The sequence below is a fragment of the Castanea sativa genome, chromosome 12, assembly GCF_040712315.1.
Source record: "Castanea sativa cultivar Marrone di Chiusa Pesio chromosome 12, ASM4071231v1".
In the NCBI taxonomy this organism is placed as follows: Eukaryota; Viridiplantae; Streptophyta; class Magnoliopsida; order Fagales; family Fagaceae; genus Castanea; species Castanea sativa.
This window is the reverse complement of record NC_134024.1, coordinates 16,664,383-16,688,559: the sequence shown is the minus strand read 5'-3', so window position 1 is coordinate 16,688,559 and position 24,177 is coordinate 16,664,383. Positions and strand designations below refer to the sequence as shown.

The 24,177-nt window shown below is 35.9% G+C and overlaps 3 protein-coding genes across 3 annotated transcripts; 1 reads left to right on the top strand and 2 right to left on the bottom strand.

Moving 5' to 3' along the window:
• Positions 1 to 478: 478 nt before the first annotated feature.
• On the bottom strand, positions 479 to 5,822 carry LOC142620946 (geranylgeranyl transferase type-2 subunit alpha 1). The gene is made up of 8 exons (XM_075794267.1): positions 5,531 to 5,822; positions 5,284 to 5,446; positions 4,557 to 4,717; positions 4,371 to 4,475; positions 2,761 to 3,561; positions 2,480 to 2,660; positions 1,744 to 1,930; positions 479 to 1,223 (listed from the first exon to the last, which is right to left on the bottom strand). The coding sequence occupies exons 1-8, from the start codon at positions 5,644 to 5,646 to the stop codon at positions 829 to 831; spliced, it is 2,109 nt and encodes a 702-aa protein (XP_075650382.1). The 5' UTR covers positions 5,647 to 5,822; the 3' UTR covers positions 479 to 828.
• Positions 5,823 to 8,205: 2,383 nt separating this feature from the next.
• LOC142619831 (uncharacterized) lies at positions 8,206 to 13,134 on the bottom strand. The gene is made up of 3 exons (XM_075793134.1): positions 12,745 to 13,134; positions 11,203 to 11,465; positions 8,206 to 10,174 (listed from the first exon to the last, which is right to left on the bottom strand). Exons 1-3 carry the CDS (start codon positions 12,767 to 12,769, stop codon positions 8,690 to 8,692), a joined length of 1,773 nt encoding a protein of 590 aa, XP_075649249.1. The 5' UTR covers positions 12,770 to 13,134; the 3' UTR covers positions 8,206 to 8,689.
• A 7,740-nt stretch (positions 13,135 to 20,874) lies between these two features.
• LOC142620263 (uncharacterized) lies at positions 20,875 to 23,965 on the top strand. Its single transcript, XM_075793662.1, has 4 exons — positions 20,875 to 21,330; positions 21,739 to 22,005; positions 22,253 to 22,795; positions 23,402 to 23,965. The coding sequence occupies exons 1-4, from the start codon at positions 20,875 to 20,877 to the stop codon at positions 23,963 to 23,965; spliced, it is 1,830 nt and encodes a 609-aa protein (XP_075649777.1).
• The last annotated feature ends 212 nt before the right edge of the window (positions 23,966 to 24,177 follow it).

Below are 24,177 nucleotides of genomic sequence, written 5' to 3'. Positions count from 1 at the left end.
CCCTCAAAAGTCCCCAGATACTTGTCATCACTGCAGCCAGCACCTTCTACTATCTCAATGATAGTTTGGGTAGCAATTTCTCAATCAATAGCATCCAAGTTCAATGACTCTTTGCAATTGTACTATTCAATACAAATGTTCTTTCTCATCCTTTTTTTCCTTTTTTGCGTTAAGGGGGTTACCCTGGCAAAGCTACTCTATCTAATTGCCTAACAAGTTCACTAAAAATGTGGGCAATACATCGCAATACCACTTTTAAACGTCAAAGCCCAGAGACATCAAAAGATGAAAAGTTCATTCCCTCAATGTGTTAGCAAATCAGCAAATCACATATTATAACTCCGCTCCCCTAGTCAGCCTAGCCCACTAAATCGCACAATTGCAAAGTATATATAAACAATAGTTTAGCCAAAAAGCCAAAAAAAAAAAAAAAAAGGTTCAATGTTTACTTTTTCAAAAAGGGAATGCATACCAATACTTAAAGTTCAATCAAGATGAAGTCTGTAAAATAGATCTGAATGAGGAACTTATACAATGGTTCACTTAATCCCTCTTTGAAGGCAAACACAGCAAATTGCGAGCAATGTCTGGTCTAGCTTATTAAACAAGTTTAATAAGAAGACCAGCCATGATAAACATGCATGTGCTTTGCCAATCAACAGAACATAGATAACCTATTTACACAAGCCAGACATACCAAAAGCTTGTGTACAGATTACATTGTTGCATCCCTTGATAAATTCCAGGATTTGTATACCAAAGTAAATGGTTCTCCAACAAATTACAGTATGGTACACCTCATTTTACAGATAGAAAAAGAATTTAAGGTTAATGCAATTGCAATTGTTGACCATCCAGCCACTTAAGTGTAGGAACAATCTTGACCAAAAATGATTTAAATTTTTCATCAGCAATTGCATTCCCCACAATATCTAATTGTGTCAAATTCAAGTCTTTAAATATTAGAAAAGCTTCCCAATAATTTGCCAGGTTAACATCACCAGTCACCATTTCATCATGACTCCAACCAATTTCTTCTGTATGAGATAAAGGAGAAGAGCAAAGATACCTTGTTGTGTCAATTGAGTGGGAACCTATCTCGTTGCATGCAATATCCAACACTTTAAGTGACTTCAGCAGTCTCAAGGGTCCCAGAGCAGTAAAACTACTGAGTTTATTGTTACTTAGATTTAAGCAAGAAAGAAGCTGCATAGCCTCCAATCCTGTGAAAAGACTCAATATAAGAAAAAGGACCCCAATATATGCCAATTTCCTCTCAACAATAAAAATGAAGCTTATTTAACTACTACTACTATGCATCATGCAGCAGTAAAGAGCTTAGAACTAGCCCCAATTATCAAAACCCAGAAGACCACACATATAGTGATTTGTTGCCTAACCTTCACATGACCTGTAAACTTGGGTCTCCATATATTCATAGGATCCCTCAAATGAATTAGCATGTCACATATATAACAACCCAGTCTGGTCTATTTTCAAAGTTTTTACATCCCAGATGGGGATAAATATGCTGACCACATCAAAATCCATATGATGAAAATGAACTCAATGCATCAATGTGCAACAACATGAAATCCCAGGTTTTCCAGCCGACTTCACTGTTGACCTTATTTAGAGAAAACTAATTGATTTGATGGGTCAAACATGAAATCAATAGGTACTGTGAACTAAACAAACTAAAAAGAGATCCAGTAAAATAAATCAAATAGTGAAGAAGTTTACCTTCAATTGATCGAAGTTCATTGTGGCTCAGGTCTAGCATTTGGACCCATAGTAACTTCTCAACGGAACCCACCCGCGACAATGATAAATTATTGAGTCGTAAACAGATAGAATTACCCAAAAATGATGAAGTCCTATCTCCATGACGAAAGCAGTACCTCAGCAAAGACTCCATATTGGAAGTTATCTGCAGAACCAACACAATATCAGAATCTCTCACTTCAAAGAAAATTCTAGTTAGAGCAAGAGCAAAATGTAAACTTATTCAGATATATTAGCAAGAGATTACACATTAGCATTCAAAGAACTGGAAGGAGCACAGTGTGCGCAAACTGAGCATATCAAATTAAGGTGTGTAACTCAACACTTGCCCATACAAAGTATTTACATCAAGATATTGATGTGATCCCAAAAAAAAACTTGGTAACAGGTCTACTCAAAACAATAAGAATAAATAAAAAGAGGGGTAACCTAAGTATAAAAGAGAGTTTCTCCATCTCAGAATTCAAAAGTCGTTGGCATAAACCTGCCTATTGAAGACTCAAGAGTAGTAATATATTTAGATTGACTGAAATGGTGAAACCAATCATTATGAGTATTTGGAATGTCAAATGTTGAAAAAGTAAAGAAAGATTCAACAATTACATGTACAAGCAGAATTACTACCAACAGAAAGGATAAAGGAGTTAGGGAACCATGCTTTACTAGACAGTTAATACAGAAAGGAAGAAATAACCTGCTGCAATAAAACTAAGCTGCGTTCATCCTTGTAGTATTGAGAATGTGGTGAATCCAACATCATTAAGTCACTATAAAGTTCAATAACTTCTTCAGAATGGACCATTTTGTTTGCAATTGGAGACATCATCATGTCATGAGCAATCAACAATCTTGCAAGCGTAAGCTTTCCAATTTTACTACATAACCAAGAGATTTTTTAATTACTACCTTTTTTAAGAGAATGCCATTATAGCTATTTCAAAGTTTAATTTGGCCCATCAAATGAATGAAGCTTACCAGTTAATCTCTGACAACAATTCCCGGAAGAGAGCCATTTCATTAGCTATAGTCTCGGCACGCCACTTTGAGGATGATTCCTCATGGTCATCCTTAATATTTAGTTGATCTAAAGATAAAATTGGATTTGATTCCTGAGAATGTGATTCATATAAAAGAAAATTATCCACTCTCCATGAGACCATCTCTACACCATGCCCAGCAAGGTCTTTTTCAAAAGGCCGTACAAACACTTTAAAGGCAAACCTGGAAGGATGGCTATAGTGAAAACCATTTGAAGAAATGATTCCTTGGGTATGTCCAACGCTAACCTCTACGGGGTAAAATTCTGAAGAATGGAGCTTTATATCGGGATAATTGAGATAGGTAACCCAAACTTGGGCAGTCTGGGAATTATTTGTTGAAAGAGGTTTCCAAGTAAGTTCTCCTTTCATGTTGAGCACAGATTCAACAGATATTGTAGATGAATTTACACCTTCAACAGCTTTATTAAAATAGACAACGAGTGGAATTGTTCCCAACTCAGAATGGAAAGTATTGAATGGAGACAAAGCAGAGTCTTCCAGGCAGCTATCTCCCAATAGAATTAGATTAGAATCATGAGCAGGCCAAGAAGAAACAAGTAGAGGAGCATCAGCTTTCACAGTTTGCTCAAGAAGCCAAAGATGATAAAACCAACCACTTTGATCATCTGGGTCTGTGAAAAGTGCTTGGTGTACAAGTTCGTACTCCTCGTTCAAGACCTTCTCTTTTGGGAAAAAACCTTGAGCCTTTCTTTTCAGCAAATCAGACAGAAGTACACTGCAAAAGTCCATTAATAAGGTAAATATAGTAATAAATGTGTTCAGTAAATATTGACACAAATGTCACAACATATGCTAAAACCATTGGAAGTTTGTGGATATAAATTTCTCAACAACAAAAAAAAAAAAAAAAAAAAAACAGATGAAGTAAATTCAAACCAAGCAGGATGGAACTTGAAAATCCCAAGGACAATATGTCTATACTGTACTCCCCCTAATTGTTAAGTTTAACAGTTTTACATAATCAAACCTAAAGATGTAATTTTGGCATTATCGTTCACAACTATACATAGTCCGTATCAAACGATGATCTTCATCCTTGGGAACCTGTCAATTATTTCTATCAATGATTCTGCAAATTACGATGGACTTATCTTAATAAAATGCACATCCTTAATAAGTGTGTCTCAGATTATATATTCTACCCACAAACTCAGTGCACTTTTATATCTTTCTTCCTCTTTGCATTTTTATGTGAGCGGACTAGAACAACATGGGTAGTGCAACCAAACCAATGAGAGCCAAATGCCAATATTGAGTTTGTAATCAAGACCAACCACCTTATTCTAAAATGCAACGACTCCATAAAGCAAATACTCACACGTGCAATATTAAAATGATTTTAGTATATTTGAACTTAATAACAAAAGTTGCATTCAAAATGTATTGTGAGATAGTGTTAAATTAGAAACATAGACCAAATCCAATATAAAAAAAGACTAGCATTTAGGGCTCAATTTATTCATTTGGAGTATAATTAATAATCAATTCCAATATTGATTAGTAAAAACCAAATCAGAATTATACCTACGATTGTGCCACGCAGAATAATTGCTGAAATTTTTATTTATCATATCCGTTGTATACTGTAATTCGTCCACCTCTGATATGTTCAGCAATGATGCCACAAATCTGACCAAAAAAGTATTAAGTCAAAGAATGAACAAAATATTTCTAAATCGCACACATTCAAAATCAGGGCTAAGATTTCACCTCCGGTAATTCCATGCATGAAAGTTCCGAGAATCGGCCTTTTGGAACCGATCTAGTAGACGCAATTCATGATCTAAAGATGATTGCCCCTTGCTTAGCACCCATTTTCGATGATGCCACGCTCCGTAAGACTTAAAGTTCTGCCTCAATGCACTCTCTACCTGCATCAAGTAAATCCAAAATTTATTCTAATACTGCACAAGATAAATTTAGAAATAATCCACGTTTGATTACTGAGAAAATTAATAGAAATCAAATGATGGAGAAAATGAACACTCAATTCAACTGAAACAATTGCTTATGCATTTAAGCTTTTCTTCAATGCGTTCTCTATCTACATAAACCAAATCCAAATTATTCTATACTTATGTAACTTTTCACTCTAAACCTTTGTATTGGATCAGTATATTCAAAACCTAACAGTTTGATTACACATTTCAAATATATAAATAAATAAAAAAGACCTTGAAATTTAACCATTTTATAGATGAAATGGTTATTGATCTATATGATCATCTTGATATTTATACAAACTGTGGAATTGTCAAATAACTGAAATCTATCTATCTATTTGAAATAAGCTTTGTTTGGTCACTGAGAAAATTAACAGAGATGAAACAAATGGGAAAAATCAACAATGAACGTTTTTATAAATCAGAGAATTTCAATTCCTTGCAGTTCTGAAAGCAAAAAAATAATGCTAAAATTAGAGAAAGACAAGGCGCACCACTTTGAGCTCTTCGTTGAGAATGGAATTGACCGAGTCAGGATCAGACTCGGACTGAGTGAGACGGTGCTCGACGGCGAGTTTCCTATAGTTCCAAGCCGTGTAGTGCTCAGGATTGATTTCTAGAAGCTTCGCGTTTACCTCTAGAGCTTCCTTAGAATAACTGAAACAACAATTTTTTTTTTCCATAAAAATGAGAGAATAAAAAATCAAATTAAAAAGAAGTGAAGGAAAAAGAGAATTGTACATGTTGTTGCGGTGGAAACAGAGGAACTGAGATTGGAGATTGCGAAGCTTTTCAGCTTTGGCTGCTGAAGCTGCTTCGTCCTCTGGTTTTGGAGCTTTGCGAGGCTGTCCATGCATTTTTTATTTTTTATTTTTTGACTGTGTTCGAGATGATGATGAGGATGGAGATTTTATAAGAGAATTGAGGAGGAGCTCAAAGCATCGACCGCTTCGAGTTTATCAGATCTGCTCTCTGACTTTAAAGTCTTGTTTGGTTTCTGAGAAAAAGGGACTGGGAAAGGAAGGAAAAGCTTAACACAGTTAGGACCTAGGATCCGTTAAGTCAAGTCATGTGAGATGCACATGACTAAAACACATGTTTGCCATTTCTTTGCCGGAGAGAGAGGCGAGGGTGAATGAAAGCGAAAGAGTAAGGTCTCTTATGGAAACATTATTCTAGTAATGTTGTTTAAGTATTGTGAAAATATGTGTGAGTGAAAAAATGTTGTAAAAATACGTGTTGTGTTATTTAAACAATGAAAACTGTTATTTAAACAACACAACCAAACAGACTCTAAGTTTATTTAGATTGAGGGTAAGGGAGGGAAGTAGAGTAGAGTAAAATAAAATTAATAAAAAATTAGTCTATTTTTCAGCCAATTCTATTCTACTCCTCTCCACTCCCTTTCCTTCCTTCAATCCAAACAAGCCCGAAGAGGTTTTATTTATTATGGCGCCCATTTGTACTAAATCGTATACCATTTGTGATTGTGAATGCCTTTTGCTAAAATCGGACTTTTTTCTCTCTTTTTACAATCCATCTTTAAAAAAAAAATGCAAAATATAATAAAAACATTAGGCTTTTTTACTAGTATAAATATAATTCTAGCCGTTATAAAAATATGAATAAAGACAATTAAAACTCATGAATAGTAAGTGGGTTCTATTAACTTAACTAATAAAGTCTTTTGTGTGTCATAAATTGAAACTCTACCTCTAAAAAAAAAAACTCATGGATAATACATAATTTGGGAAAAAATATTCATGGTACTTCCTCATTTCATGGTAGAGAAAAAGTAACATTAATTTTTATTTTATAATCGTCAGTTATTATATTATATATGTATCAAATATAAGACAAAGTTTGGTTACAAATTTTGTTATAGCTTAAGGTTACAACTTCACTCAATATCTTTTTATTAGATGTTAATTTTTACAAATTCATTATTAGATTACATTTTCTTTTTATATCCTTTGTACTTACAAAATTTATAGATGATGAAAGATCAATGGCTATGTCATCAATCAATTATGTAAATTGCAAGTTTTTAAAGTCTATAATTATGCATAAAAAATAAGTTTATGGATCATATAGTAAATAACAACTGGTTAGTGGTTAACACAGAATTTGACATGTGTGTTAAGAATATAAAAAACATGCAATTCAACAGTTAGATTTTTAAAATATGTAGTCATGTTAGTTTTTTTAATGAACATTGTAACCTTAAGTTACAACAAAATTTGTAGCCAAACTTTGTCCTCGAATATATTGTATAGATATTAAATTTGAGTTTAAAAGTAATGTTAACACAAGTTAGTAACGCAATGATGTGTCATAGGGGGCAAACAATTCTGTTAGGACCACATTATTTGGCACAGCTTATTGAAATGGTTAATTAGCAATCACTTGCACATTGAACCATTATTCTTTTCTTTTCTTTTTTCATAACTCACAATTGAGCAACGAAATACATAATTTATTTTATTACGTGGTCAGAGATGATAATATTATTTTTATTGTTATATTGACTTTGGACCTTGCATATTTGGTTCCGAGCTATTTTTAATCCTAGTGTGCTTGGCATTACTTCTAAAGAAGATAATGGCTACTTAACATTCTCTGTCCCTCAAAAAAAAAAAAAAAAATCTCTGTGCACGATGAGAATACCGGATAATACTTTCATTTTTCAAACTTTAGACAAATTCATACTCTCTTTTAATTTAATGCACGGACATTTTGATGATTAATGTTTTTGATTTATTAAATGGATTAAGGCTTGGTTTGCGTTTAGCGCTTTCCATCTTTTTTTTTCTTTTTTTTTTTCCGTTTTTGCTGCAGGGGACAGCGCAATGTGCGCATACTGTTCACCTACTTTTCAGCAATTTTTTATTAAAAATAAGTCATGCAATACTATTCATGCATTTAAAAATTATCTTACTACAGTATTTTCAGTTTTCAGTTGTATCCAAACGGACCCTAAATGATAGTTAAATAATGAGATTTGAAACTTTTTGTAAGTAGGTTTTCGAAAATTGATTGCTCCAATTTTCTTGCAAATTTAGGCTTTTTAGATTGCATCAAAGGAGAAAATATTACCATGTATGCTGATATCCCAGCTTGTTACATCAATTATAGATGATACAGATTAAAGTTTGAATTTCTTGATGCAGATGACACAAACTCAATTTTTCTTTTATAATTATGCAGAAAAACATCAGTTAATGTACTTGATGCAAAAACAATGTTAATAAACAATGTTAATACTTCTAGTCTTCTAGCAAAGCCAAACATACTGCACCTGCGTGTAACAAGGATCAAAAGTGATGCCCTTAATAGAAAGGGTTCAATCAACATTTTTGCATCCCCTTATTCAGAAAAAGAAAATGATGATTATATCGCTATAGGAAAAGATGAACTCATCTCAAAAGCATTCACTGCAAATATTGATACTCGGCAATAAAATTCTTGAACAGATCACCAAAATAAAGTTATTTAGGTAACATAAAGAATAGGTACTATAGCAGTAAGTTCTTTGTGTGGTTTCTGCTCCGAATCTACTAATACATGCAAACGAAGCTGATGGACACCACAAGATGTAAACTCTGACTAAATGGTCTAAGACACCCAAATAAACTAACTGATATATAGCAGTAAGTTCTTTGTAGTTCCTGCTCCGAATCTACCAATACATGCAAACGAAGTTGACGGACACCGCAAGATGTAAACTCTGACTAAATGGTATAAGACACCCAAATAAACTAACTGATATAGAATTCTTAATATGTCTAAATCTATTAAAAACCTCGTCTCAATATTTTCCTAGCTGCAAAATATTTCCAAACAATTGAACACCCTCCCAAACACGGTTTGCACCTGCCTGGATCCACTCTTCTGATTTGTTTAAGCCAGCTGGACACTTGAAGTCTCTATCTGACCCATAGTAGAATTGTCTGCAACTGAAGCTACCCCTGTAACTCCATTAACCTCCTTTGTCAACCCAGTCATATCTCCGGAGAACACAGAAGATGTTCCTACATCAGGATTCCCATCATTGCTTTGATTAGGACTTAAAGCTGTTAACTGCCCATTATCAAAATTACCATTGACTTGGTTAGCCAAAGCACCTTCCCCAGTAGATATTTCTTTTTCATTTGCACACACATCCAATCTAACATTTTGGGGATTCCCCATGGAATCTATAGCCAATGCACCTTCCCCAGCAGGTATTTCTTTCTCATTTGCGCTCACATCTGAACTACCATCTTGGGGATTCCTAATAACTTCCATAGCCAATGGTCCCAAACCTGCTTCTTGGAAGCCATGTCCATTAGCTTCTATAGGCAGCACAACTTCCCCAGCAGATATTTCTTTTTCATTTGCACTCGCATCCAATCTAACATTATGGGGATTCCCTGTGGATTCTATAGCCAACACACCTTCCCCAGCAGGTATTTCTTTCTCATTTTCGCTCACATCTGATCTACCATCTTGGGGATTCCTGATAGCTTCCATAGCCAATGGTCCCAAACCTGCTTCTTGGACCCCATGTCCATTAGCTTCTATAACCAACACACCTTCCCCAGCAGATATTTCTTTTTCATTTGCACTCACATCCAATCTAACATTTTGGGGATTCCCCATGCATTCTATTTCTATAGCCAATGCACCTTGCCCAGTAGGTATTACTTCCTCATTTGCGCTCACATCTGATCTACCATCCTGGGGATTCCTAATAGCTTCCATAGCCAACGGTCCCAAACCTGCTTCTTGGACACCATGTCCATTAACTTCTATAGTAAACACACCTTCCCCAGCAGGTGTTCCTTTCTCATTTACGCTCACATCTGATCTACCATCTTGGGGATTCCTAATAGTTTCCGTAGCCAATGGTCCCAAACCTGCTTCTTGGACCCTATGTCCATTAGTTTGATCCAATCCTGATCCGTTAGCATCAATAAATGTCCGGGAATTGCCAGCATTCTCAACTTGACTATTGCCTGCCTTGTCGCCCAATTGTTGCCTTTTCAACATTCTCCTTGTAAATCTAGGTTTCTTTGCCTTTGGAACATTTTCAGGCTCCTCATTTTCAGTCCCCCTTTTCTTGCTTGGGATTACTGTTAACTGAGTCTTGTGAACTGATTTGTCAGATAACTGGGATGTACTTGACTGAATAGCTAAAAGTGCAGTTCTAGCAGCTTTGATCTCTGCCTCTTTCTTTGTTTTCGCAGCAGCTCCAATATAACGAATCCCCCCAATCTCTACAGTACATGAAAAGAGAGACACTCTACCTGGGGTTTCATCCTTTTGGCACTGATACAACGGAATTGCATAATTCATCTTTTGAGCATATTCTTGTAGTAGATTTTTGCACAATCCTGTTTCATGCTGCAATACGCCAAAAAATATATAAGGTATGTGGCTTTTTTTACCACATGGCAGCAGGAAACATTTTCATAATGAAGGCTCTACATGTAAATGGAAGATACAAACAGTAAAGTGTAATTCTGCTGGATAAGATTCCACAATTAATATGATGATGGCGATCATATGACAACATTTGTCAACGCACTAATGAGGCATATATAGACATACTTTCAATGGAAAACATGTAATGAAACCAAGAGACCACTTTCCATTGGTTTGGAGATTTTATAGTCTGTTTCTAACTAAATGTGGAAAAGTACATTGCAAATGTACTTCTGCAATCAATTTTCATAATAAAGTTTATAGGGAGCTAAATGAAACCATACTCATGTCACATGCCGCATGTCATGTATTTTACTTTAGGCACGAGAATAAAGCTAACAAGTAGAAGTAAAAGAGGATAGAAAGCAGGCTCTAGGCACTGAAGCTTATTAGAACACACATTACAGACAGCATCTCTTATTTAAAACCATGTTCAGGTATTTTTATGTTTTATGCTGCTATATAAGGTCATGCCATGCAAAGCAATTTGGAGACCATAGATATCAATCTAGAGGGACTACACATAACTAGCAAGCTCCACTCATATTATATAGAACCAGTTATGAAAGCCAAGTAGCCTACAAACTATGATACTCCTAATTGATTGAACTCTAGTTCACAAATGGGTTATTACTTATTAATGCTCCAAGAGTGGGATGTTGCATAAAAACTATGATATTTAAGATTAGATATGGTTACACACATTTGCTTGTACTCTTAGGTCCATCTCTTCCAACAACAACTTCCTCTTGGCAGAAACTGTAACAAATTTCAAATTTTGTACATATAATCCATTGACAAAAATATATAAGCACACTACATACAGAAGAGAAGTAGATTTCCAGCTTCTACATACAGAACCAAGGATGGATAAATACTATGAGACTGCATCAAAGATAATCAAGAAAGTTTTATGGCTAATTCAGTAAAATATAAATTTAACTTACAACAGGCTGAGAGATGGATTGATTAAATTCACTGGCTTTAGCTAACTCCGATAGAGCAACCTCAGCAGCTGACTGCTCTGCTGCTTTACGATTGAAAAATCCAGGCAAAGAATCATATCTAACATCATTTACTATCACAGTTGACCTGAAGGAAGGCTCATGGGAAGGGCCTTCTTTGATAGTCTCATACACAGGAGTAGGAAGTCCAATTTTTTGAGCATACTCCTGTAAACGGCTCTTGAATACGTAGCAATTTGAAACACCTGGTGTCAGAAAAGAGGAAGAAATGCTGAGTATTAATCTCACAAAATATATACATAAAAGCATGAGAGATAAACCTAATTTCCTCTATAATTTTCTGTCCAATTCAGCTAATTATAGGACGATGCTATCTCCATTTTAAGGTTCCAATAAACTTTACATTCAGAACAGATTAGTAACCTATAGATGCATTGCATCCAAGAAATTATTCTCTCCCAGAACTTTGTGGTGTCTTGCAATCTTGTCATACCTCACTCTCTCGACTCGATGGTGCTCTTTCACAAGCATCTGTTCACATTAAATTGTCCATTAGGAACATTACAGAGGGACAGGTCCAACCATACGAAGGACAGATATTTGGTATAGCGAGCATGAAAATCACAGCTGAGGGTGATTTTGCCTCGATGCTACACAAACTCTTCACAAATATGGGAACCAGTGGGTCCTAATTTCTAAGACCAGTAATAATTGAAAAGAAACAACATTGTTGAGAACCATAGAATATGATAATACATATGATCCATACCGACTTGTAAATAACACGTCTTTTGATCCTACAAGGGAAGCAACAGGGGAGTCTGCAGCAACTCGGAGAAATGACATACATTACTACACAGGTTGTACCTATGACACTATAACTTGTTGTCAACGTATTATTGTTCGGAAAACTCTATGACACTGTAATAAGTAACCGATATCTGAAACTATTATTGAACTTGATCATTCAATATGCAAGGCTTTCATTCAAAATTACTGGGCGTTTCCAAGCAGCCAGTCTTTCACTCATTCGCATTAGTTCATCCAAAAATTCCTTACCCTTATGCACGAATTATTACATAACCCAAAATTTAGGTAACAAATTATGTCATATTAAACTTAAACCCCAAACACAACACACTTCTACTTAAATGGTCTGACCCTAAATGGGATGTCCATGCTTCCTGGTTTAATTTGATACACTCTCTAAACTATAGTGTCTTAAAATGTAAATTTTCTCATACTTTTATCTCAAATGATGAACTAAGAAATCTATGAAAATAAATTACCGTTCCTATCATCACCAACTTTAACAAAGCCAGTTCCTTTCTACTAGCCCCGAAATTTTTAACCCACAAAAAGAAAAATTCCTCTTTCCGATATTCGATTTTTTATTATAATCGATTGTTACTATGCTGGAAATATTTAATTTTATTTTTCAACTTAAAAAAAAAATATATATGAAAGATAAATAAACAAAATATAAACAAACAGAGAAAAATTATTAAAAAAAAAATGGAATACCTTGGAAGCCTTCGTTGGTGAGCATAGCTCTGAGAGTTCTTTGATGGAATCGAAAGAAGGTTTTACTAGTTTAGAGAGCGAGAGAGAGAGAGAGAGAGAGAGGGGAATTGAGGTGGTGAGAAACCGTGTATGAAAATAGCGAGTTTTTTTTCTTTTTTAATTTGGAAGAAGAATTAGAGAGAGTGAGAAAGAGAAACACTGTGAAGCAATAAAAAATTATGCTACTACTAGAAGAGTAGTAGTAGTTGTTGTTCCCGGCAAAGCACGCGAATCTGCCGCTCGGTTTTTATTTTATTTTATTTTTTTTATGATTATGCTGATGATGATGAAGAAAAAGATTGACTGATCTCTGTGCACAATACCTAGTGGAGGCGAAAATCAGACCCGCGTGGTTTGTAATTGACGGGATCCATTTGGTGCTAATTCCATGGTGGTGGAAAATAGGAAATAGTGGGGTCGGTTTTTTTTTTTTTCTTTTTCTAAATAAAGTTGATACCTTCTAAAAGAGTCTAGAACTTTTATCTCAATTCTTATGTAATAATAATAATTAAAAAAAAATAATATATCTAAGAGTTAGGCTCTTTTCAATATAAATATATATATAACGATAAATTTCTTTAAGACCACCTCTCTTGTCTCTGTGAGTATTAACAAAAACTTAGTATTCTCAAAATAATAATAATGAAAAATAATATAAAGATGAGCATATTAGAATTGTCATACAAAAATTGATCCCTTTTTAAAACATAACTTTAATTACAACTGTGATGTACTCACTATTATTTATGACACAAAAGTTGATCTCTTCTTAAAAAAAAAAAAAAGTAAAATCTACGAACATAATTTTTTATCATAATTTTGATGTATTAATTAATAATAATGGAGAAAACATGATAAGTTCATTATTCTATAAAATAACCATATTAGGATGACACAAAAGTTTATCCATATAATCATAGGAATAAAGTAAAAGCTATGTGTAGTGTTGATCACTTAGGCTGTTTTGAGCTGACATACTTCTTGGTATTTTTTTTATTTGTTTTTTTACATACAATTTAATAATTTTACATTAGAAGACGCCAACTAATTGAGTTATAACATTTTTGGCTAACTGACTTCTTGATCTTCATAAAAAAATTCAAACCAAAATTCTAATCGAACGTTATTCAGGAAAGTTCTATTAAGGTGAATTAGTGGCAAGTTGACTTCTTTCATCTCAGTAAGGCATTGACACAATGGTAAGTGTCTTCCACAAAAAGATAGTAAGTCGCGACTCTGAGCATGGAAATTTGTGATTCTAAAAAATTTGGGGATAAGACTGTCTATCAATTACTTCTCTCATACCCCCAAAAATTGGGATTTTCTAAGTAAGTCCTCTTATTCATTTACCTTTTATTTTCAATTGTCACATTTTGAATATCAAACTTTAAAGATCATATATTTGAACATGTCATGGATGTGTGATTACTTATTCATTCAAGATATTTTTTATATGTGTAGTTTTTAAAATGTTGGACTTATATTTTTCAATTAAATTAAAAATATAGTTATATTGACTAATATAATATAAATAATATTATATATTTTGAAGGATACTTAAATTCAACATAAACATGTGGTTGAATTTATATATCTATATTTATTTAAAGCCAAAGTTAAGAAATTCAATTAGATTCCCAATTTTGCACAACATGTCCCATTTAATTTGTTTTAATTTTTGTAGTAAGTAAAAATGCTATGCAAAACCCAAAGAGCTTGTATTAAAAACCATATAAATGCTACAATGGAGAAACTGGACTATCACAAAAGTTAAACTCTTTGAATTCTCTCTCTTTAATAGAAACCATGAAATTGTTGATGAAGCTTTAAAGCAAAAAATCAAAGCAATTAACTTTGTTTTTACGACCATCGTTCCCCCTTGGTGCGATGATCACTTTACAAATATAAATACTTGTGGGGTGCGGGGAGTAAGGGCCGGGGTTGAAGTCTCAAAGAAGAAACTTCACACACTTATACACTTAGATTAGGTTAGATAGAAATTCTATCTTGTATTTAAAAAAAAAAAAAAAACTTTGTTTTTACTCAAAAGTTTTAGAGAAGCATGTTGTCTTCATTGCACCATCATTCTTTACCTTATAAGTTCCTTCCTCCTCCTCTCTCTCTCTCTCTCTCTCTCTCTCTCTCTCCCTCTCTTTCTCTCTCTCTCTCTCTCTCTCTCTCTCTCTCTCTCTCTAAGTAAATAGTTCTTTAATGTTCAATTATTGTCTTTGGATTTGTTTGTTTGTTTATTTATTTATTTTTTTAATCATTCTCACTAAGTTTCATATATCTCTTTTTTTGCAAATTTCTCATTTAGTTTTGATTATCTTATTTGGAATACTGATAGGTATATGTCAATTTAGAAATTTTGCAACTTCAACAATTTAATTTTGATTGATTTTAATTATTTTTTATTATTACTGTTTAATGTTTATGTGTGTAAACACGGGTTACAAGCTAGTTTAATTAAAGAAGATAGTGTGCAACACTTGAAAAAGTGTACCTAAATTTTATATATATTATATATATATATATTAAATTTTTTTATAAAATACCCTTTTTATATTTTCTTTTGAGAATGTGTAGAAAACAACACCAAAAAGAAAAAGTAAATAAGGCATATATGTAGCCTTTATGTTTATGCTTGGTGTCCATTTGAGGAATTTTTAATTGTAATTTTTTAATTTATAAAAATTTAATTAATTTAATTCTCCAAATTGTTGGACAACATACAAATTGCTTCAGTTTAGTCTCTCGGATTTCAAAATTAAATTTATGCCTCATTCAGTTAAATTTTCAAAAAATTGATATTTAGAATTGACTTCATTTTGAAATCTACACACTTTCCATAATAAAATGTTATTGTTTCATTTGCTGCATAATTACTTTTGTTGAAATTTTAAAAATGATAAAATCTATTTTTTGAGAAACATAAGAATGATAAAATCTAACACAAATGGATTTGAATTTTGAGAGGTGAGAGATTAATTCAACAATATTACTAATTGATGGAATTAATTATCTATTTTTAATTTATAAAAAAAAATACCATCTATTTCCAAGAAAGTATGAGAACACAATATTATTGCGATGCCATGCGAAGGTTATGTTTAAAAAATGTATATCATCGATATCCAACTAATGCTCAGTCTCACGAAATTTTCGTGAGGTTTAAATTAAATGTGAAGTTATATGTGTATGTGTATATATATATTCTAAAAATAAGGTATATTAAAATAACAACTTTATGAACAATTTTAAAGGCTAAATTACAAAAAAACCCTCAAGACTGGATCAATTGAAAAATGAAAACAGATAAATAGTTTTTTCAATTCTGTGTTATCTATATCTATATATAATATATAATAATATGTGAAGTTCAAAGAAACTTAAATTAGAATTTCAAATTAGAGTTCCAATTTTGAGCAATGCGTCCTAAATTATTTATTCTTAAAAAGTTTTATTTCTTAATTTTAAAATCAAATGTGAGATTATATCATAAATATTCATCCAAATGAGTTATTAAGTACAAAAACTGAAGAGTCTAGAATAAATGAATAAAAAAAAAAAGCTTCACAATAATTAAAAAAAATGGACAATTTACATTTTATACCTAATAATATACTTATAAATTTTTTTAAACAGTTAACAAAATATAAAAATGACTATCAATAATAATATATCTAAATTTATATAATAATAATAATAATAATAATAATAATAACAATAATAATAGGTAAAGCTGAGAGAAAAACCAATTAGATTTCAAATTGAAATTCAATTAGATTCTAATTTTGCTTCACGTGTTCCATCTAATATAAGTTTTTAAATTTTTGTGACAAGTGAGTTAATTCAATGTAAAAATTGGATTTCTATTAGAGTTTAATTTTGTGACATGTGTCCCATCCAAGGTTGTCAAAATCAGGATCCTATGTAGAATCGTAGGAGGTAGATGGGATCATGGATTGAAGAATCGGATTGTAGATCATAAAATCGAACTGAGCCTTCTGTTAAATTAAAAAAGATTACAAGAAACCAAAATCGTTTGAGATTGTCAGAATTGAACAATCCTATCGATCTTGAACGATCTCAAAATTCTTAAAAGATCTGGATTGTTTTGGGCAAGTGGGATCGTAAAATCGTAAGATTGTGGAATCCAAATCGGGATTTTGACAACCATGGTCCCATCTAATCTAAGTTTTAAAATTTTTGTATTTAATTTAGTATAAAAAAACGAGGAGTCCAATATAAGTAAATCATAAAAAACATATTTTTTGAAAGATTTTATATTTATGAGCTTTTTTTTTTTTTTTTTTGTAGAACTAAAAACAATTCAAGTTTATAAGTTATATATATATATATATATATATATATATATATATATATATATATATATATATTAATAAGTAAAACTGAGAGAAAATCTAATTAGATTTTAAATTGAAATTCAATTAAAGTCTAATTTTGCGTCATGTGTCCCATCTAATAAAAATTAATTAATTTTTGAACCAAGTTAGTTAGTTTAGTGTAAAAATTGGATTTCAATTAGAGTTTAATTTTACGGCATGTGTTCTATCTAATCAAATTTTTTTAATTTTTGTGCCAAATGAGTTAATTTAGAGTAGAAAATAAGAAGTCTAATATAAATAAATCATAAAAAACATAATTAATCTATATATAATAATAGGTGAAGCTGAGAGAAACTCAAATTAGAATTCCAAAATAAAGTTCTAATTTTGCACCATGTGTCCTAAATTATTTATTTTTAAATAGTTTTATTTCTTAATTTTAGAATCAAATGTGAGACTACATCATAAATATGCATCCAAGTGAGCTATTAAGTACAAAAACTAAAGAATCTAGAGTAAATGAATCGAAAAAAAAAATATTCACAATAATAAATAAATAAATAACATGAAAATTTTATATTTTATACCTAATAATATTCTTACAATTTTTTTTAAAGAATTAACAAAGTATAAAATGACTATCAATAGGTAAAGCTAGTCTATATATATAAGAACTATATTATGCATTTGTACGGGCGTTACCCTCCTTAAGGCCCGGTTGTTCGTAAAAGCCCATTATATTGATGCCACGTGTAGAACCTTACACTAATCAGACACACGGGCTTATTCCAGGAAAGTTTTGATGCTCATCTAAAGCCCGAAGCCTAGGGATGAAAACGTTTACGACATGACCAGCGAAGGTAAAGTCTCACCACCTCTAATGAATATGCCCCCCGGGCAGGCAGAACTCGAAATACACGGCATCACCTAGGGAATGCCACTGTCGGGCATCAAATCTACCGGTGGAGGTAGTTCCAATACCACTGTCACCTTCTCCCACTCACCACCAAACATCCACTTAAGAGTAATGGTATTGGACCTTCCTTTCGTTGCCTAGGGAATGCCTCTGCCGGGTAGCAAATCTAACGGTGGAGCTAGTTCTAATGCCACTGTCAGCTTCTCTTACTCGCAATTAAGCACCCACTTAGAAGAAGCAGTATTGGACCTCTCCTTCTACCCACCAGGAAAATAATCATGGTCATCCCACTAACTTTGACTATAAATAAGCAAGGAAGATTTAGTTGAAGGGATCGACAATTCCGGAAAGTAGATACTAAGGAAAGAAGGTGATCATCCTAGGAAAAAGAGTGAGAGTGATCTTGAGAACATAGGGAACCTGGTTATTTGGGTTGCCGAATATAGAACCACCCATTGTAGGAAATCTGAAAGCCCACAATACAAATAGATTGTGAGCCCAAATAGATTTTAGGCCCAATAGTCATATTTGGATGCACACAATTGGCACTGTCTGTGGGAATTCTCCTACGTAGCTGTGGTGTTATCTAGGCGCGCACGGGAAAATGTCTGGAAGTAGGCTTGGAAGTCACGCTGAAAGTGGCTCTAAAGGGTCATCGCGGGGGTCTACATGGAGAGAAAGGAGGTAAAAAAGGCAAGAGGATAGACGGTATGAGGAAGCAGAGGAGTCTGGACCCGGAGAGGGATCATATCAAACTCTCCAGACAGTGTCTGATGCTTCAAGCCACATCCACCTCGACAGAAGAAACCAGGAGCTTGAGCAAAGGGATCAGGAACTCGAGCGCCTACATAGGACGGTGAGGGATTTGGAGTTGCAAGCGAGGGGTAGACGCAGAAGAAGGGACCATGACGAATGAAGAGAAAGGTCGGCAAGTGTAGGGAATCATCGTGCGGCAGGATCCCATCAATCCGGGTCTCATTGACACCTCGATCGTTTGCTGGAGTATGCGGACTGTGATTCGACTTCCCCGGATGAGGGGCGACCTCGAAATGTGGCCATGGATGCAATGAGCCAGGCATTTCACCAAGCTGCCCGATCGCCATTCTCGAGAGATATTGAAAGCGCACCTATGCCAAGCAGATTCACACGGCTGCCGTTCAATTCCTACGTTGGAAAGACAGACCCGGTGGAACATGTAAGCCACTACATTCAAATGATGTCTTTACACGCCCATAACGATGCATTGATGTGTAAGGTCATCCCTTTGAGCCTCGGCCCCATTGCTTTGACGTGGTTCAACGGATTAAAGAAAGGTTCAATCCACAGTTTTTCGGAACTGATCCAGGAATTCGGTATATGTTTCATGACTTGCAGCAAGGTTCTGTAGCCCATGGACGCGTTACTATCGATGAAAATGGGGGCTGGGGAAACCCTTCGCAACTATGCCAACCGGTACTGGGAGCTGTATAACGAGATCGGTGGGGGCAATGAAAAGATCGCGGCAACCACCTTTCGGATAGGGTTGCCTGAAGAGTCCAGACTGAGAGAATCATTGACGAAAAGGCCTCCTGAGGATATGAGGCAGTTGATGAAGTGTATCAAGAAGTATAAGTGATTAGAAGATGATCGGCTGCAGACCAAAGGAAAGGCCCCGATCATCAATTATCCTCAGAATACTGGTTTCCAACCCAAACCTCAGAAGGATTTGAGGATTCAAGAGCCTGGGCTGGTAATTGGAGGAGTTAATGCGGCCTTCAAGGAGCCCATGCACAGGATCATTGATCGAATAAAAAATGAGTCGTATTTTATGTGGCCAAACAAGATGGGAGGCGACCCATCAAGGAGGAATTAGAATTTGTATTGCACCTACCACAAAGATAAAGGGCACACTGCCGAGCAGTGCAGAGTATTGAAAGACCATCTGAAACAGTTGGTGAAAACGAGACATCTGAAAGAGTTTCTGGTGGTAACAAGGAATCAGGAGACCGGGCAAGCAAATCGACTACACAGAAACCTTCTCCCACCCCCTTTAGGAGTAATAGAACTCATCCATGCAGTACCAAAGAGCTTTCAAGCACCTAGAACAAGGGGGAATTGGTCGTGGTATCAGCAGAAAGTTGCACGGGCGAACGTCCTCCGGGGAAGAAGCTGAGATACACTAAACAACCCATAGCGTTTGACGATGATGATATGGAAGGCACCATTCAGCCATATCATGATGCTTTAGTGGTCATGACCCATGTAAGGGGTTTCATAGTAAAAAAAATAATGATAGATCAGGGGAGTGGCGCAGACGTAATGTAACCCGACTTGTACAGGGGGCTCGGACTGAAAAAGGGGGACTTGTCCAAGTATGATACGCCGTTGATGGGATTTGATGGACATATGATGATTCCAGAAAGGCAGATTTCACTCCTAGTCAGCATGGGAGGTAAGGAGGTAATTGTGACATTCATAGTGGTCGCTTCTTTCTCGCCATACACTGCAATCCTTAGAATGCCGTGGATTCATGACATAAGGGCTGTGCCGTCCACCTTGCATATAAAGGTCAAATTTCGAATTAAAGATGGAATTACAGTGATAAAGGGTGATTAGCAGGCAGCCAGATAGTGCTTAGTAGCCGCAGCCAACAAACAAACCGAACAAATGGAGTCAACCAAGAAGGCTCCCTTATAACAATTACAACAACCTCGAGTGGAGGGGACCAACGTTGCTGAGGATTTGGTTAAAGTGAAAATCCTGCCGGACGGTGAAAGGAGTTTCCTAATAAGGGCAAGCTTGAGTGACGAAGAAAGGGTGAAGTTACTGCTTTTTCTTATACAAAACATGGACGTATTCGCTTGGAGTACATATGAGGTGCTCGGGGTTGACCCCGAATTTATAGTTCATAAGCTGAATGTGGATCCTTTATGCCCTCCTAAGAAACAGAGACCGAGAAGGTCTGCTAAAGAGCATGTCGAAGTCGTCAAACAGGAGGTTGGGAAGCTGAAGGAAGCGGGGACTATAAAGGAAACGTTCTTTCCAGAATGGCTTGCAAACACAGTGGTTGTGAAGAAGAAGAACGATAAGTGGAGGGTTTGTGTTGATTTCATTGATTTAAATCGAGCATGCTCGAAGGATCCGTTCTCAATGCCAAAAATTGATCAATTGGTGGATGCTACATATGGGCACCCGAGAATGAGCTTTCTTGATGCTTTCCAGGGTTATCACCAAATTACCTTATCCACCGAGGATCAGGAGAAGACAGCATTCATAACACCTGATGCTAACTATCATTATATCGTGATGCCGTTCAGATTGAAAAACGCAGGAGTTACTTATTAACGAATGATAACGAGGATGTTTAGGGATAAGATTGGACGTACGGTCAAAGTATACATCGATGACTTGGTGATAAAAAACAAGCAAGAAGAGCAACATATAGGCGACCTTAAAGAAGTGCTCGAAATACTCCAACGACACTAGTTGCGTCTCAATGCCGATAAATGTGCTTTCGGGGTGGGATCCGAAAAATTCTTGGGTTATTTAATCACCAAACGGGGAATTGAAGTTAACCCTGATCAAATTGAAGCCGTGGAACGTCTCGAACCACCAAGCAATCCGAAAGAGGTTCAAAAATTGACTGGTATGTTGACTACTTTCAACTGATTTATTTCCAAGTTCGCTAATCCGTGCTAACCATTTTATCAGCTTTTGAAGAAGTGGAAGGGGTTCCAATGGGATGAGGAGTGTGATAGAGCCTTCCAAGACTTAAAGGACTATCTTGGGCGGGCACCAACATTGACAGCCCTAGAGCCCGGAAAAGACCTGTATATATACCTCTCGGTATCTGAACATGCAGCCAACGTAGTGCTACTGAAGGATAGTGGTGTACAGCTGTCGATTTACTACATAAGCAAGACATTTGTTGACGCTGAGACCAGCTATTTACCACTAGAGAAACTGGTGTTGGCGCTCGTGAATTCCACCCGAAAATTGCCTCCATTACTTTCAGGCTCACACCGTCCATGTTCTGACTGAGTATCCTCTTCAGTCATTGTTAAGAAGACCTGACTTTACAGGGAGAATAGCTAAGTGGGGGACTGGGCTAGGCTTATTTGACATTAGATACAGGCCAAGGAACTCAGTGAAGGGACAAGTACTCGCTGAGTTTACGCCGAAAAGTACGGATATAGTTTGCCTCGTGGGGGTTAGGCTGTGAAAGGTATTTGTGGACGACGCATCCAATATAGCAGGAGCGGGGGCTGGAATCGTGGTCATCACCTTGGAAGGATTAAAGCTAGAGCACTCGTTCAGATTAGGCTTCAGGGCCTTTAATAATGAGGTCGAGTATGAGGCTCTGCTTGTCGGACTAAGGGTTATCTTGGATTTGGGAGCCAAAGAGGTGGAGGTTTACTCGGATTCTCTCCTAGTAGTTAATCAAGTGCAAGGGAATTTTGAGGCCAAAGACCCCCGGATGATTGAATATTTACGGCTGATAAAGCAGACCATGGGTAATTTTTCAAATGTCAAGGTTGAACGGGTAGCCCGGGGACAGAATCGACATGTCGATTCCTTAGCGACGCTAGCATCACCAATAGCTGACGTGGTACCTCAATTGATCAGGGTGGAATTAGTGGCTAAACCAAGTATTACTACTAAGGCACCAGTTACACAGGTCGCCAAAGTCGAGAAGTGCTGGATGGACCCCATCATTGATTTCCTCGCAGAAGACCAAGCTCTGGAAGATGAAAAAGAGGCAGCCAGAGTATGACGAACCGCTGCTCGGTATTGGTTATCTGTCGATCGGAAGTTATATCGAAGGTCATTCAAAGGGCTGTACCTGCAGTGTCTTCGTCCTAGCCAAACTAGAGAGCTCTTGGCTGAGCTGTATGAGGGTGTGTGCGGTAGTCACGTGGGGGGACGCTCATTGGCTTACCGAGCAATGACTCAAGGGTTTTGGTAGCCGCAGATGAGGAAAGATTCCACTGAGCATGCACGTACGTATGAGCAGTGTCAAATACACGCCTCAATGATTCACTAGCTTGCCAGGAGTTTAAATCTAGTGAGTAGCCCGTGGCCATTCGCCCAGTGGGGGCTAGACATAGTCGGACCATTTTCCCAGGAAACCGACAATCGAAGATTCGTGCTAGTCATAGTAGACTACTTCACTAAGTGGGTAGAAGCGGAGGCGCTGGCGAACATCCGAGATGTTGACGTCAAGAGGTTCGTATGGAGAAACATTGTAACAAGATTTGGCGTGCCGGAGTCTCTTGTGTCGGACAATGGTCTACAGTTCGACAGCAAAGCTTTCCGTGAGTTCTGTAATGACCTCGGCATCAAGAACTGATATTCTACTCCAACATACCTGCAGAGCAATGGCCAGGCAGAAGCTACAAATAAGGCCATCGTAAACGAATTGAAGAAGAGGTTGGAGGGCGCCAAAGGTAGGTGGGCCGAGGAATTTCCAGGTGTCCTATGGGCCTATCGGACAACTCCGAGGAAGTCCACGGCAAAGACACCATTTTCTCTAACTTTCGGGGCAGAGGTTGTCATCCCCGCCGAAGTAAACCTATGTAGTACCCAAGTCGCAAGATTCACTCCAGTCGAGAATGAGAAGCTGATGTTCAAGCAGCTGAACTTATTAGAGGAACATCGTGAAGCGGCTACCATTTGGCTGGCAGAGTATCAACAAAAGCTCGCCTGGAGGTACAATAGAAACGTGAGGAAAAGGGAGTTCGCTATGGGGGATCTAGTATTTCATAAGATTGTAGGGAATACACGAGACATTAATGCAGGGAAACTAGCCCCGTCCTGGGAAAGGCCCTACAGAGTGACTGCTATTGTGGGTGCAAGAGCATACTACTTAGAGGATTTGAAGGAAAAACCACTTCCCTGGCCATGGAATGTTCACAACTTAAAAAAGTTTTATCAATGATCGGTTATATTCTAGGATGTAAATTTGATGTAATTTTGCATTATTACGTATTAATATGAAGGTATTTATTCATGCAGTCGCATTTAACTCTATTACTAATAATTTATTATCGCCAGTCAACAAATATAGATAGAATTGTGCAGGCTGAGGCAACTCATTCTACGCTAAGGATCGAAAACTATCCTTGGTTCGATCTTATCACCGAGCAGGTG